Source organism: Mytilus edulis, chromosome 2 (genome assembly GCF_963676685.1).
Source record: "Mytilus edulis chromosome 2, xbMytEdul2.2, whole genome shotgun sequence".
NCBI lineage: Eukaryota > Metazoa > Mollusca > Bivalvia > Mytilida > Mytilidae > Mytilus > Mytilus edulis.
In genome coordinates this window covers 18,254,573-18,271,519 of record NC_092345.1, presented here as the reverse complement: position 1 = coordinate 18,271,519, position 16,947 = coordinate 18,254,573, and the positions used below count along the sequence as shown (strand labels likewise).

Below are 16,947 nucleotides of genomic sequence, written 5' to 3'. Positions count from 1 at the left end.
AAAGACTCTTTGATAAGTCGGCCCTTACAACACACTCGGACTATAAATAAGGCGGGACTAATTGAAAAAAAGTGAATCATGACTTAACCGATACTATTAACTATATTTTATTCAGTTATTAAATAAGATATTGCATTATTCATCTTTTACAAGATAACAAGATGAAATATGTAATGCGGCTATCATTTCCAAAAATAAATGTGTCTCATTTTAGAACAGTTTATATTCCAAAAGCTGGGATTTATACAGTCATTGTCAAGATACAGCTTATTTTCTTTTCGTTTCCGATATATATTATTTTTAATTATTAACTGCAGAAAAGAAAAACAGATGAGATATACTAAAGTAAGAATGTAGGACAGAAGGTCACAGGACAAAAAGTCACAGACAAATTGAAAAAGTCACGGACAAAAAGTCACAGGACAAAAAGTCACAATACAGTTTTGAGATTATTTTTCTTTATTGAAGAAAACACTAATTTATAAAATAATTGTTTTGTTTTTTCTTTAACTATTATATATTAAGCAACTTTGTTAATAATATGCATTCAACAAATATCAATAATGATCAAATAATTGTTATAAAAACAACTTGAAATGTCAAAGTGTCTTGATACTAAAATGGCTTCATTCTGCCAAGAAATATATCCTTAGCATGATTAAAATTTAATTCATTTATCAAGGCTTATGAAAAATAACTTAAACTTAAAGATGAATATATGTTACAAAACTGAGAAAATATTTCAAGATATTTCTCTCATATATTCAAACAATTGAATGAATTTTAACGAGTATGTAAAATGTTATTTTCATATGAAAACTATTTTTGTTTTTTAATTAGTATTTTTTCTAAATTTCATAAAAGCATATATATTTTTTTATTTTGAAGATTTGCTTTAGTATGATATAGTGCATTAGATAGTGATACTATAATAAACTATTATAGTATCACGATTATAGTACCACATATTCCTATATCTGTATACCGGTATAATTAATTTAACACCGTTTGCCATGTATCGACTATAATATATAAAACTTTAATTTAATTTGCTTTGATTTGATTTACTTTCTTGTGCATCCTTACAGTAAGTTTAAAGGGTAAAACTGTAAAATCGATACTTTACATTCTCCACTGGCCTTATCCAAAAAAAAAGAAGATGTGGTATGATCGATCATTATATATAGAGACCAAATGACACAAAAATTAAGAACTATTAATAATAGGTCAACATACTGCTTTCCACAATGAGCAAAGCAGATACTGCATAGTCAGCTATAAAAAGCCCCGAAAACAGAAATGTAAAATAATCCAAACCAGAAAAAATACATTTTTGTAACGGTCTAATTTATGTGCAAAAAATGAACGAAAAACATTTATATAATACCCTTCCTTTTTCACGAATGTGACCTACCGAATTATACTATTTACCGGATTTGTAATAACATAAGCTACACGACGGTTGCCAAATGTGGAGCAGAATCTGTTTAATAAACCATTCCGGGGCACCCACAGTTTTTGGTGGGGTTCGTGTTGCTTAGTCTTAAGTTTTCTATGTTGTGTCTTCTGTACTATTATTTGTCAGTCTTTTTATTTTTAGCCATGCCGTTGTCAGTTTATTTTCTATCTATGAGTTTGACTCTCCCTCTGGTATCTTTCGTCACTCATTTATATAACACAGCAACAAACCGACAACCACTGAATTACAGGCTTCCGTCTTGAGACAGGCACATACATACATAATGCGGCGGGGTTAAACATTTTAGCGGGATTGCAACACACCCCTATCCTGGGACAGTGGTGTAACAGTACAACATAAAAACGAGCTATAAAAATCAGTTGAAAAAGGCCGCTTAACTCATCAGAGGATATACAAATAGAAATACATATAACAAAAAAGCGCCAAGAAACGATACAAAGACTTTATAAAGACAAGAAAACTTTTTAAAAAATTTAGAAGAGAAATGACAGTTATATATATAATAGCTTTTTATGAAAAGCTTACCAGTCTAGAATAGACCTCATGATCACCACTCACGAGACTGATGACATTGTTTTGCATTTTAATGCATCTAGAACAAAATGTAACTCTTATGTCTTGCATTTTGATGCAACTTGAATAGACAAACCTTATAATGACAAATTGATTTTTTGTCAGTTATATGCAGATTTTAACTACTTTACATTTGATTAGTTTTATCTTTATAAAATTATTGATAATTGTCAAATTATAATTCAATAGTTATTTAATAAACTAGAAACGAAAAAAAATGACATTGTTTTGCATTTTAATGCATCTATAACAAAATGTCTCTCATGTGTCTTGCATTATGATATCTTACATTTGAAAACTTTTTTCTTTACAAAATTATTGATAATTGTCAAATTATAATTCAATAGTAATAAACTAGAAATGAAAAAAAAATGACATTGTTTTGCATTTTAATGCATCTAGAACAAAATGTCACTCGTGTGTCTTGCATTATGATACCTTACATTTGAAAACTTTTATCTTTACAAAATTATTGACAATTGTCAAATTATAATTCAATAGTAATAAACTAGAAATTAAAAAAAATGACATTGTTTTGCATTTTAATGCATCTAGAACAAAACGTCTCTTATGTCTTGCATTATGATGCAAATAGGCGAACCTTAAAATGACAAATTAAATTTTTGTCACTTTTATGTTTATTTTAACTACTCTATATTGTTTTTATTTGTCAAATTGCAATTTACTATGTTTTGTAAAAAGTATAAAATAACACTGATTCCACATTAATTTAGAAAAAAATGACTTTTATGTTTAAATTGGTCAATTTACTTTCTAAGTTGTATGCTTGAATAAATGTATAGGTAGCTTTCGAATGTGATATTATGTTTATGTCGCTGTTGTCACCCATATATAATCATCAATAAATACACCCTTTTATATAGATAACCAAGACAAGTGTGCGTGAAAAGATTGGGTAAGTTTATTGCTTGATAATATTTAAAACTAGTTTGATGTGAATATCTCTGGGCCTGCAAACATAATCATTTGAAAGGCCATGTTTTCAAGTCAAGTAAAAAGTCTAAAAGTATAGGCAGCTGATAGGGCACAACATTTATGGGCATTATCTGAGACTACTATAGTAGTAGTCTCAGGCATTATGGACGACTGTTACTGTCCTAGCAATCATGTCATGGTCGTGGTGAATCTTACATTCCATTGACTCGTGATTAAATATTAATTTTAAGTAGTACATTCAGTATGAGATATTAAGACTTATCGAGTTGCGAGGTAAAGACAAGTTGAGATGCGATATAAGAAAGCCGAGTTGCTAGTTACATCTGTAGAGTAGATCTGTGAGTGTAAAAGGTCGATCAAGGTCCGGTATCAGCAGTCGAATTAAAAATTACAAAATCGACGTCGAGGTGGGAGTTAAGGTCAAAGATGCGAATTTCAAAAGTCGTCTGGCGGAAAGTTACGACTGGGTTTTAATACTTACGGTGAAGAAGTAAATATAAGTGGATAGGAAGATCATTTGATTATGAGGGGATTGTGAAAAGTCAAGGACAAAATTATAACATTGGTACATACTTAAAAATAAGTATTTAATTCCGTAACTTTGTAATTCTAGCATTGCATATAATTTTAACAGTCCTACACTGTAAATAAAAGCAAATTGAACTTCTTAATTCGCCGCTCTGCAAGCCAATTAGTAATTCGAAAGTCTCATTTTCATACTTACAAGATTTTATATTTGTGATATAAGAAATGGTTACCGTTGTATTGTATTTAAAACGTGATAATTCGTGTCTTGTATTTCTGTTATTTAAAAAAAAATATTATTCGCGGTTGAATACTTGTTTGTAATAAAAAAAAAAATTGCTGAAGCGAATCAGAATACTTTGTTATCTGCAATTCTTGTAAAACAATATTCGACCAAGATATATCTCGACTTTCTTACTAGCATCTTGACTTTTTTAACTTGCAAGTTGAACAAATTGCCCTCTGAATCAGCCTCTGGTTTTTTTTTTTTAAGATAGCCTTCTATATGCAATAAAGTGTTTCACTCTCCAATATAAAGAATATTTATAAAAGTCAAAATGAGAGTTCAACAAAATTGAGATAAGAGAAATATAAAGCGAGTTGCGAGTTATAAAAGCCAAGTTGTCTTTCCAAAAGAGTCGGGATGCCAGTAGAAATGATGTTATGTCCATTTCCTATTTATACTCATAAATTCCCCACTCTACAATCTTTTCGGATTCTATATTATTATCCTTAATATTCGTCTCATCAACCATCTACCTTGACAGAATTCATAGAATCTGGAATCAATAAACTCAGTGCATATATTAAACCAAACGACTAGGGTAACATGCAAAATGTCAAGATTTTTGTTTTTACAGCGGACGAACGTGAGGGCATTCCGGTATATTGATATCACCTAGATTTCCATTACGTTATACTCGTTTTGGGTTTTTAACCGATCTGTGATAAACATGATGAATACGTAGACATCATCAAGTGCCAACTAACATTCCTTATCGCTTGTTATAAATATATTTCTTCAATGAATCCTCATCAAATACTTTTAAAGAAGATAAATTGATATAATATTTAAATGTTTTGTTATATGTATATACATCAAGTGAAAAATCATTAATATCTATGCTAACGCATGCGGAAGAATATCTCAAGAACGTTTGCAATCTTAAGAAACGATAACTCTGAATTGATGATTTAACATTTTTTGCGGGGAAATACGAATGCCTATTCAAATCTATTCTATTAGAAAAATCGAATTATAACAGAAGAGTGACTGTAGTTTTAATATAATATACAACAATAAACCAGATTATACTGATTTGTATCAGTCATTACGGTGAGGATTAATACCCTGTCATTAATTTATCATCCACGCACGAACATGTCCCAGAAAAAAAATATATCTGTACATTAACATCACTTTCAGGTAAAGATTTTTTTTTCTGAGACAAATGCTTGTCGGACCATCCACAGGAACTTGCTGTCATCCGATGTTCAGTACTTCGGTACTTTGATTTACTTTTTCTTATTTGACTTTACTTTGACCAACGCAAGTTTAACTCTGTGTCATTTTGTAATTGTCTCTATGTAAACATGGTAAATTCCTTTAAGACCTGAAATTATTGATGTATATCCTTAATTCTTTGCTGTTGTATGACACGTTGTCGTCGAATGTGTTTTTATGTATGCCGTTATATACACTTCTCCCTGTATCTTCTGTACAGTAAAATGGCAGACAATGAAATCCAGAAAATTGTGGAACAGTTCAAAATGGTTCATCATCCAGAAACTGGATACTTCAAAGAAGTATGGAGAGGCGAAAGACAAGTAACGTTTACACAGGAAACGACGTGAGTGTAAAATGGCGCAAAAGATATACTATATTTTCAGAGAATTGTAGTTTGAATAAAATCACCGTACTATTTTTATGATAAAAGGCATTAACAAGGATATTACTCTCGTCTTTAGTGACACCATAAGACAAAATGTTGCCGAGAAGTTCTTTATTACTCATTGATAACTCATTTATAACAGTAAATTAAATTACTCATTTCATAGAAGTTGCTATGTATGGAAAAACATATATCGAATACACACCAAAACAACTAAGAACGATGTAATGACACAGGTCAATATTATAATTATTATTCCATGCTGGCCGCAGGAATGACACTGAAAGATGGTTTAATGTCGACTGTTACTGTCAGCTGGCTTGACACTGATGTTAGTTTAAAATCACTGAAGCAAGCATATTTATGCTTCTTTTTCTTTTTGTAGTTTTTATTCATAAACATGTTGACCGAATCACATTTTCTATGTAGCTTACTCAGTTAAGAAGTGAAAGCATTTAATTGCTTTTATTTTACTATATAAGTAACACAATGATAATGACTTAACAAGTATTTTCAGGCATGATGGAAAAAGAGATGTAGGGTCTAGCATATACTCCCTCCTCATTAATCCTAATTTTATAAGCTGGCACCAAGTCAGGTCGGATGAAATTTATAACTGGCATGCAGGAGGGACACTGAAGGTAGATATGAGAGAAATACACAATAATATTTATATTTTTAACATAAACATGCCTGTGAGAATTATTAGGCACATCGTGTTCCCTTACACACTCGCTGGAAAATGTTAATTTCCTTTAAAACATACAAAATGTATTCCTTAAGCCGCTTCCGAACCTGACTATTCTTGAAATGTATGCTTCAGATTTTGCCTCATTACTAGAAAAATAGCAAAAGTTAATTAAGAAATAATTGATGCAAGCTATACTTTATTGTAGTATTAACATGGGTAGGCATTATATTCGTGATTATTTTTGCCCGAGCGATAGTGAGGGCTAAAATAACACGAATATAATGCCTACCCATGTTAAAACTACATTAAAGTATAGCTTGCATCAATTATTTCATGAATGTCCCTTTTTTGTTTGTAAAGAAGCAAAGGTTTTCAGAGGGAGGAGTTTGAACAGCCAGCATGAATGTTTGACGTATCTAGGTCAAATATGTCAATTTCGGAATACAACACATTACAGTCATAATAAATGAATTAATAACATCATGTGCACCATTTAAAAGTTTGAAAGTGTTTTAAAGTTAAGGAAATATATTAAGTGCATGCTAATTTGATAAAATTCATTATTCTGAAGAAGTCAATATACGCATGTGCAAACAAATTTTATTGGATTTAGAGCATGGATTTGTTCACAACGCGAAAGAAGCACGTCATATTAGAATCGTTATTTAAATAGAATACTGTCATTTATTCAGATGATATGAAACATATCAAATAAGGAAAATTATAAAAATTAAAAAGACCACGTGTAATGCTATCTTTTCAACCTAAACACTTGTCTCTTCATCGTCCAAATAAATTGTTGCTACACTTAAAGAAGGCATGATGTTTCGTTTCACAAATCAAAACTAATAGTTTAACATAATAAAATATTTACCTACCGAATTAGACTATTTACCGGATTTGTAATCACATAAGCAACACGACGGGTGCCACATATGGAGCAGGATCTGCTTACCCTTCCGGAGCACCTGAGATCACCCCTAGTTTTTAGTGGGGTTCGTGTTGTTTATTCTTTAGTTTTCTATGTTGTGTCATGTGTACTATTGTTTTTCTGTTTGTCTTTTTCATTTTTAGCCATGGCGTTGTCAGTTTGTTTCAGATTAATGAGTTTGACTGTCCCTTTGGTATCTTTCGTCCCTCTTTTATAGTTAGTTATTAGATAATCAGTCAGAGTGAACCACTTATTAGCTGCCAATTTGCAGGTAATTTGGAAGGAATATAACCCCGATGGGAGAGTACTGGGCACATGATTACATTTTCGTATCAAGGGTGTAGGAGCTTTGGGGAAGGTCCCACTTTTTGGACAAACACATTATTGAAATTAATAATAAAAAAAAAAAAAAAAAAAAAAAAACAGATAAAAAGAGGAAACTGAATGACTTTTCTTTCTAGACTACGAATGTTAATCAATTATTTTCTAGACTACGAATGTTAATCAATTATTTCATAAAAAAAATTCTCATCCACCCTCTCTAATATCCTCTGTCTTTCCTTTCCCACCACTTCTTATCACTTTCACTTATATTTACTCTATCTCCTCTATGCTCCCGCTTGAAATCACTCTTCTCTCTCTCACCCACCGGTAAACACAGTACTCTCTCAAACGGTACTGTCTCGCACACACACACTCTCCTCACTCCAAAACACATTGACTCAATCATCTTACTCACACTCCTCCTCTCACACATTCTGTCACCTCTCAAATAATCTGTTTCCTCTCACACATTATATATCCTCTCTCTCTCTTATCACATTTTTCTCTCCTCTCAAATGTATTCGCCTCTTACACATTCTCTTCTCTCAAAATCTTCCTCTCACACTTTCTTCTCTCTACATTGTCCTCTCTCCTCACACACTCTCTTCTCTCACCTCTCACACATTCTGTTCTCTCACTCACTCCTCTTCTCTCACTTACTCCTCTCACACACTCTGTCCTCTTCTCTCCCATACTATCTCTCCTCTCGCACACTGTCTCGACTCTGACACTGTCTCTCCTCTCTCCTCTTCTCACACACTGTCTCTCCTCTCACACTGTTTATTCTCTCACATAGTGTCTCTTCTCTGACACACTCTTTCCTCTCACTGTCTACTCGCACACACTTTCTCTTCTTTTTCCTCTTCTCTCCTCACACACTATCTCCTCTCACACACTCTCTCCTCTCCTCTCACATTGTCTGTTCTCTCACATAGTGTCTCTTCTCTGACACACTCTCTCCTCTCACACACTGTCTCACCTCACTGTCTACTCGCACACACTTTCTTTCCTTTTTCCTCTTCTCTCCTCTCACATACTGTCACTCTTCTCACACACTGTCTCCTCTCACACACTCTCTCCTCTCACACACTCTCTCCTCTCCTCTCACACACTCTCTCATGTCACACAGTCTCTCATCTCACACAGTCTCTCAAATCCCAACCAGTAACATAAGGCTAACCCTTAACTTTAGCCTAACCTATCCGAACCCTTCACTCTTAGCCGAAACATTAACCGAACACTTAACCTTAGCCGAAACCTTAGTCGGTTCCTTAACCTTAGGTGGAAACTTAACCTTAGCCCGACCCTTAACACAACTCCACCTTAACCTATTTCACCCGTAACCCTTTTACTTCTATATATGACCCTTATTCCTCTCCCAGCGAATACTCTGTATATGTCTGTTTCCCATCCACATGAGAATTATCAATATCACAGACATTCAAAATGGCTATGACAGTACAGTAGTTCTACTCCTTATGGGCTGTGGGTACCACAGTCCATCAGGGAGGACGCCACTGTCTACCTTTGTCTGGAAAAGATTGGTACTCGTCCCTTCAGCAAACCTTCATTAGGTTTATCAAGAGTACAACACTAAATATGAAAATACATGCTTTTTTATTGCAATGAAAATTTCATACTTCACCGGTCTTTTAACATTTTAAAATTTGCAATATATACATGTATGAAGAACCAACTTTTTTTGTTTTCATTTGCATATCACTTATTTTAATATTTGTAACCCTTTTCATCTTTAGTTAGCTATTTAATTTCTTACATTTTGTATGCACAAAAAATGTTAAATGAGATGAAATAAAGGGTGCTAACTGTGACAATCCTTAAGTCATAGTTAATATATGTAACGTAACAAATATGCGCTAATTAACAGATTGCACAATGTATGTCAAAATCAGTTCACTTGTAATCATAGTAATCACTGAACTGTAGAAATATCAATTGAACATTTTAAAATATCTTAAATTTTAATTTATATTATAAGGATTTTTCTAATGAATTAAAAGTGGTAATATAACATTTTATCCGACTCTCAAAAATTCTGTTTTTAATATCAGCCCCTGTTGTTTCCTATCATCTTTGGATGGCTCATTTATTCATCATGATATTTGTGATGCTTCAGTTATCTCTTGATTTACAATTTTTTATTGTTGAATTCAACTGCACTTGGTTGTATTCTTTTTTCTTGTAACGTCTTTTTTATAGCTTTTTAATTCAGCATTATTCGTTAGATACCAACTTTCGTTGATTTCGAGGTTTCATGTGAACCACAAATTTCATGTTCAACACATTATCTATAATTAAATATCCACGAAAATAAATGAATTCACAGTTGTCAGGTTTGTGATTTTATCAGGCAGGTCGTTGATTTCGGAAATCTGCTTAATGTATATATCGCACATTGGTTACTTTCAACAAAATGTTTCAATCGTTAATAAAAATCATTATTATGCCCATAATAATTACTTTAATTGGAATTATTGCAATTGGTTCTAACACTATTAAGATTTGAAGTTTTACATTTTTCACAACCATACAGAAACTCCGCGAAAAGTGAATGTCTGAGAATGTCAATTTTAAATGGAAATTAGCTGCGAGATAAAACGAAAAATCAAAACATGTTTTTCTTTATTCCATCATTAATGAAAGTCAAAATAGTAAAATACTGTTTCAGTTTTTGCAGCCAGTTTGGTTCAGTTTTATCAAACTAAAAAAATTTATAAAAAAAATGTGTATGCACATTTGACGTTTTCAGCTATCCAAAGGAAAAAAATGTCAATATTGAAAGTGAAATAAAGAAAATCATTTGTTAGACTGATTGAATCCACAAAAACACTTTCATAATATACAGGTGAAACGATGTTAAAATATTTTTCTGTCTATAATATGAAATCAAACAGACATAGAAAATTAATTTTTTTACATCGTTTTACCTATCTATATTTATATTTATGTCAGTGGAGGTCACCTCGATGGATAATAAGATTGCATATAGCCTGAAATACACACAAAATGCTGATACATACTTATCGACCCCATGCATCGTAAATTGTTTATCTTAGACTTTTCAGAATTTGAATATATACGTTTAAGTATGTTATTACTCACATAAGATTTTTGTTTTTTAATTTGGATATTCATTTTAGTATTTAATAAAATCAAATATAAGAATTTGAGTCAAATCGGTGAACATGAATTTGACATGCTACGCCCCTTTAACAGTAAAGGTTGAGCGAACTTTCTAAAAAAAATATGCCAAAACAACATAATAAGGAAATTCTTTGTAAACAGCTCTTAGATCCTCTAATAGCCGACATTACGAATGTATTTTAATTTTCGACTAAACCTGTAGCCATGTGAATTACGAAATTTTCAAACTGCAATAGTAATCAAAACAGCGAATATAATAAATAACAGAGATGGGGCTTTTTGTACATATACCAAGGGGAAACTTCGTGCAAAGTATTATTATTTATTGTTTCATTGCATGTAAACGCCATCACAAGTTGGTTGACCGTTATGGAATAACCGTTTCACAAATGATATCGGATATGTTCCTTACGTCGTAACTGCAATCCCCTTCCCTTTCATGAATGTGACCTACCGAATTAGACTATTTACCGGATTTGTAATCACATAAGCAACACGACGGGTGCCACATGTGGAGCAGGATCTGCTTACCCTTCCGGAGCACCTGAGATCACCTCTAGTTTTTGGTGGGGTTCGTGTTGTTTATTCTTTAGTTTTCTATGTTGTGTCATGTGTACTATCGTTTTTCTGTTTGTCTTTTTCATTATTAGCCATGGCGTTGTCAGTTTGTTTTAGATTTATGTGTTTGACTGTCCCTTTGGTGTCTTTCGTCCCTCTTTTAATAGAAAAATGGAATTTTGTGGCAAAAAAAATCAAAGATTTTTGTAACAAATCCACAGACTTTATAAATTTGACATGTTACGCCCTTTTAACAGTAAAGGTTGAGCGAACTTTCTAAAAAAAAAATTGGCAAAACAACTTTGTAAACAGCTCTTAATTCTCGGTCACGCCTTACCGGATAGCTCGAACGGACGCCTAACGGGTAACTTTTTTTTTCAATCCGTTAATGCCCGTTAGACGTTAGATAAATTCACCAACGGACTTCAACTGGACGTTTAACGAATAAAACGGATGTTGAACGGACGAGAAACCGACTCCTTCCCGACGTATAACGGATAAACGGATGATGAACGGATCTGAAACGGATAAATGCTAATTGAAAATTTCGCGTCAAAAATGCCAATTATTGGTATGTCAGATTTCTTAAGGTTCATGAATTCTTATTATTCATAATCGATCTTAGAGTATAGACACGTCTTCACAATCAACAGCTCTTTTTCAGGCCAGACACAGAATTTTGAAGACCAAACCAAAACCAGTTACACAGAAACATTTTGAATATTTATGCGATTTGGCCATGCCTTTGATTTTTTCGTATATGTTGTTTATCCGTTTTATCCGGTACGCTTCCGTTAGATGTCCGTTTTATGCGGTACTCGTCCGTTGTATGTACGTTCGACATCCGTTCTGTCCGGTACGTTTCCCAATCGTAACTACTCGGCCATTCTCGCTATGCAGTACACTAACTTCGTGCAACCAGAAAGGCCGAGTAGTTCCGATTGGTACGTTTCCGTTTGTCGTACGTTGCATATCCGGTGTGTGTCCGTTATGCATCAGTTACACGTCCGTTTTATTCGATCAGTACATCAACGGACGCCAACGGATAACAATTTTGTCAACGGACAGCTTTTATTTTCATCCGTTAGGCGTCCGTTCGTTTTATCCGGTAAGGTGTGACCGAGGCTTAAGATCCTCTAAAAGCCGACATTACGAATGTATTTTAGTTTTCAATTGAACCTGTAGCCATGTAAATTACGAAATTTTCAAATCAATAGTATCAAAACAGCAAATATAATGAATAACAGAGGTGGGCCTTTTTGTACATATACCAAGGGGAAACTTCGTGCAAAGCATTATTATTTATTGTTTCATTGCATTGAATAGTAAAAAGGGATTCTGTGGCAAATAAATCCAAGATTTTTGTAGCAAATCCACAGACTTTATGAATAGATATTTTGTTATAAATTGTTTAACAAATATTACTCACTTGTTTTTAAACAACCGCAAAAATTTTGCGGTCGTATATTGGTATCACGTCATCGTCGTAGTCGTCGTCGTCAGCGTCGTCCGAAGACGGATGGTTTCCGGATAATAACTTTAGTATAAGTAAATAAAAATCAATAAAATTTTAACACATTGTTTATAATCACAAGAGGAAGGTTGGGATTGATTTTGGGGGTTATGGTTGCATCGGTTTAGGAATTAGCGGTCCAAAGGACCCAAAATATACATTTATCTAGTTTCAGGACAATAAGTTGTGTATAAGTATTTCAATTACTCTGAAATTGTACCACAATGTCATACCCTTAAGGAAACGATTGGGTTTTATTTAAAGTGTTATGGGGCAAACAATCTAGGAATTAAGGGCCAAAAAGGGGCTTAAACAAGCATTTTTGAAGTTTCGGAACAATAACTTATGTTTAACTGTATGGATCTCTCTGGCATTGTACCACAAGGTTCAAAAAAAGAAGGGAAGGCTTGGTGTCAGTTTGGGGTTAATATCCATGAACATTAAGGAAATTTTTGTTGGTGAAGCATAAATTATCCTTTTTTACTTCCCTCACCACCTGGTTCCCGCCCACTTTCAATTTCCTCCAACCTAACTCCCACTCATTTCCAGACTTGGATTTCAGAATCGTGTTCACCTAGTGGCATCTTTTAGGGAAGGGAGTTTTGGACAATTAATGCATTTAATGGTACAAATGGTTGGAACACCACCCCACAACCCAACTATCCCCTGGGTGGAAAGGATTGTCTTATTATATACTTTATCGATGGTGCAGGGGTATTTCATAATTTTAATAAATTTTAAAAATTATATGTTTATTGAACTTGAAACATATTGCGACTGATATTGAAACCTTTCCATCATTATACAAAGCATGTATATAATATAGAATTCTTAATTAAATATAAATACCATGATGGAGAGCTTAGTCGGTTCTCGAATTGAGGGGTGTTATGTGTGCGACTCGTCTGCATCGGTCAAAGGAAAATTTCGAAAATGTTTACAGAACTGGAGAGAAAACCTATTGCTACTTACTACTTATCCTCTTCATCCCAAGTGGGACATAAGGCCACAACAAACTGCCTCCACTTCTCTCTGTCCTTAGCCATGTACTGGGCTTGGCCCCAGGTGTAGCCCATTGCTTCTAATTCTGCTGTTACAGTTCTTTGCCAGGTGATTCTAGGCCTCCCTGGTTTCCTTTTTCCTGGTGGTGTCCAATATAGAGCTGTTTTAGGTGTGCGGTGTTGTGGCATTCTCAGTACAAGCCTAACCATCTAAATCTTCGTTGTTTAATTTCTTCTGTTATGCTCTTAGCATTGCATTTCTTCAAAAGGCTCTTGTTGCTGATCTTATTTGGCCAGAATATTTTGTTGGTTTTTCTAAGGCAGCTAGTATGGAAAGCATCTACTTTTTGAAGGTCACTCACTAAAACACGCCATGTTTCCGAACCATACAGTAGGACAGATTTTACATTGCTGTTGTAAATTCGCAGTTTGGTCCTTAAACTGTATTGGTTAGACTTCCAGATTGTATGAAGTCTAGCAAATGTTGCGCGTGCCTTAGATAGTCTTGCCTTTATATCCTTCCCTGTTCCATTATCTTTGCTTATGATGCTTCCAAGGTAGGAGAAATCGTCAACACTGTCCACTGGCAGATCATTGATTGTTATTGGTGTTGTATTTCTAGTGTTTATTGACATTACCTTGGTCTTCTTGGCATTGACATTCAGACCAGTTTGCTTTGCATAGTTGGTAAGTATGTTGGTCTTTTCTTGGAGGTGTTCACTTGTTGTTGATAATATGGCAATGTCATCAGCAAAATCAAGGTCTTCTAGCTGGTTAAACATGGTCCACTGGATACCCCTTTTCTTGTTTGATATTGTATTTCTTTGTATCCAGTCAATGGCCAATAAAAATAGGATTGGTGACATAATACATCCTTGTCTTACACCAGATTTTACTTCAAATGAGTCTGAGATAGAGCTATCAAGGATGACACTGCATTCAAAGCTGTTGTAGAAGGCTTTTATTAGCATCAATATCTTAGGTGGAATTCCATATGATCTTACAATTTTCCAAAGAGTTTCTCTATGGATACTGTCAAAGGCCTTTTTGAAGTCAATGAAAAAAAAACCTATTGCTACTGATATTTAAAACCTTCCCATCATTATTTAAAGCATGTTTTTTTATATAAACATCCCTTCGGTAGAATTAATGATTAAATATGAATACACTGAAGGAGAGCTTAGTCGATTCTCAAATTGAGGGATGTAATGTGTACGAATCGTCTGAATCAAGTAACGGAAAATTTCGAAAATTTGACCTAGATGGCCGAACGAATGTTTCTTTTCTATATAACGTTGTTAATGAATGCAAAAAGTTGCCGTTATCAAGTTTATTTTAACATGTCATGCTCATGCTAAGTTGAAAGTTTCCATGGAATGAGATTTTTAATCATCGGCACAAAAGTTCAAGATCAGCTCTATATACAACTCTGTTTTTGCTTACTTCTTAAAATAGCTTCTAACATAGAAGTAAGATGCATGTTTGTAAGCTCAATGTCATTTTTTTTGTCGTCAGGTACATTTAATCGACAAAGATGGAAATCACACCTGTACCATGCTAGGAGACGGAGTGAAAAATCCTGAATGTGTTTACCAGTCTATTATTCCACACGATACATGGTACTCTGCTGAACTTACTGAAGGTTCTAAATATGTCTTATTTGGTGCCGTGGTCTTCCCAGGTAAGAATCAATCATGCCACATGTGACTAAATAGTACCAAGTCTGTCCACAAAGCGTATTTTGGAAACCTTATCTCGACATGAAGATTTTTTTTATAAGTATGGCAAACGATTTATTAGATGCAATAGTTACACAAGTTTACCGGTGTCACACTATAACTAAAACAGTTAACTGTTATCAAAATAAATATCAAGGTTTGTTTTCTAATTGTTTAATTTTATTCTAATTTTTGAGAGTTTATTGGATAATAAACATGTTGAAGTCACTCTTATGACATAACAATTCCTCAACCATTTCTCTAATTCGCATTTTGATTAACCTGTTTATTTTAGGTTGGGAATTGAAAGACTGGACCGAAGGCAACAAGGAAGAACTGATTGCAAAATTTCCCCAGCACAAAGATCTCTTTACAAGACTTACAAAATCGAAATAAATATATGCATACTCACTTAAAGATTGTTTCTTAGGAATGAATTTACAAAAAGTAAATAAATTTGAAATCAACATGGTTCTTTAATAATCTATTTGAAAGTTAATATACCACGATATACTTTGCAGTGCTTCTTGTCTCTGTACATCGAACAAGACATATTCATCTCTTCTTTTTAAAACATGCACAAATAATAGAGTTTCAATATGAAATCAATATTTAAAGAGAAGTATTTTTTATCCTGAAGAAAATTTGTTATCAAGTTTTCATTTTTAAGTCAAGTTGTAACCAAAAATAAAACAGTTTTCGAAGATATTGCTTCCTAGTCTTTAGGAATTGATAATTAAACTAAAGACACATATGTAATAAAGTGTTGTTCTATCCGGAGAAATACCTATCACTGCGTCAATTCTTTCGCGATTCACGGACATTTTTACATTAAGGATGTTCGTTCCTTTGTTTAATTAAGCTTTTTAAACTACTGTTATAAATAGATAGTGTGCAAATAACGGTACGTAAAAGGTAGGAAAAAAGACAGGTCTGTGTCCTTGTTTTGAAGAGATACAGTGAACAACTGAAAATTTGGCGAGAAATGATGCTGTCTTGATTTTTCCTACATTTAACATTAACACCTTTTTTCTTTTAAAGACAATGAGAAAATTACAAGGTTTTTATAGAATTTCAAAAATGGCTTTTAACTTCACGTAATAAAATTTTAAAAAGTAAAGTCGGGGTTAGAGGTATAACATTTTATTTTGCACTACATTGTTAAAAATAGAGGATTCCGAATATCTGATAAATAAATAGAAAAAAAACACGAGCCGCGAGCATCCTTAACTAAACCAACTTCATTGTGTGAAGAATTTCTATCTTGAAAATATGATAAGGTGAATGCATCAAAATTATATGTAAAATGACTTTCTCTATTCAGTGTTTTGCTCTTTCTTTCTTGTAATTAATAACTGGTACTTGAATAGTCGAACTTGAGAAATCTATTTATTTTTAATAGTAGTTCGAAAAATTATTTACTTTATATACCATTTACTCGGATGAAGCGTACCTTCCCTTTTTGTGAGTGTCCTGTAATTTGTATTAAGATTTAACAAGTAATTGTATTTAATAAGTCATGAACCATCGTTAATGAAAATTCTAAAGCCTTAAAATATAACCGGAATGAAGACAAAGAAGAATTAAGATCATTTCTGATATAAATAAACTCATCATAT

At 33.2% G+C, this 16,947-nt stretch overlaps 1 protein-coding gene across 1 annotated transcript; it reads left to right on the top strand.

Annotated features, from left to right (window-relative positions):
• Positions 1–2,903: 2,903 nt before the first annotated feature.
• On the top strand, positions 2,904–15,795 carry LOC139511623 (uncharacterized). The gene is made up of 5 exons (XM_071298545.1): positions 2,904–2,969; positions 5,260–5,385; positions 5,945–6,068; positions 15,126–15,291; positions 15,624–15,795. The coding sequence occupies exons 2-5, from the start codon at positions 5,264–5,266 to the stop codon at positions 15,722–15,724; spliced, it is 513 nt and encodes a 170-aa protein (XP_071154646.1). The 5' UTR covers positions 2,904–2,969; positions 5,260–5,263; the 3' UTR covers positions 15,725–15,795.
• The last annotated feature ends 1,152 nt before the right edge of the window (positions 15,796–16,947 follow it).

What these genes read in the sequence shown, in the direction of transcription:
- LOC139511623 (XM_071298545.1), top strand. Translation starts at nt 5,264, where the DNA reads ATGGCAGACAATGAAATCCAGAAAATTGTGGAACAGTTCAAAATGGTT. An exon ending in ATGCAGGAGGGACACTGAAG is followed by an intron (nt 6,069 to 15,125) that starts GTAGATATGAGA and finishes TTTTGTCGTCAG; the next exon opens with GTACATTTAATCGACAAAGA. An exon ending in TGGTGCCGTGGTCTTCCCAG is followed by an intron (nt 15,292 to 15,623) that starts GTAAGAATCAAT and finishes TGTTTATTTTAG; the next exon opens with GTTGGGAATTGAAAGACTGG.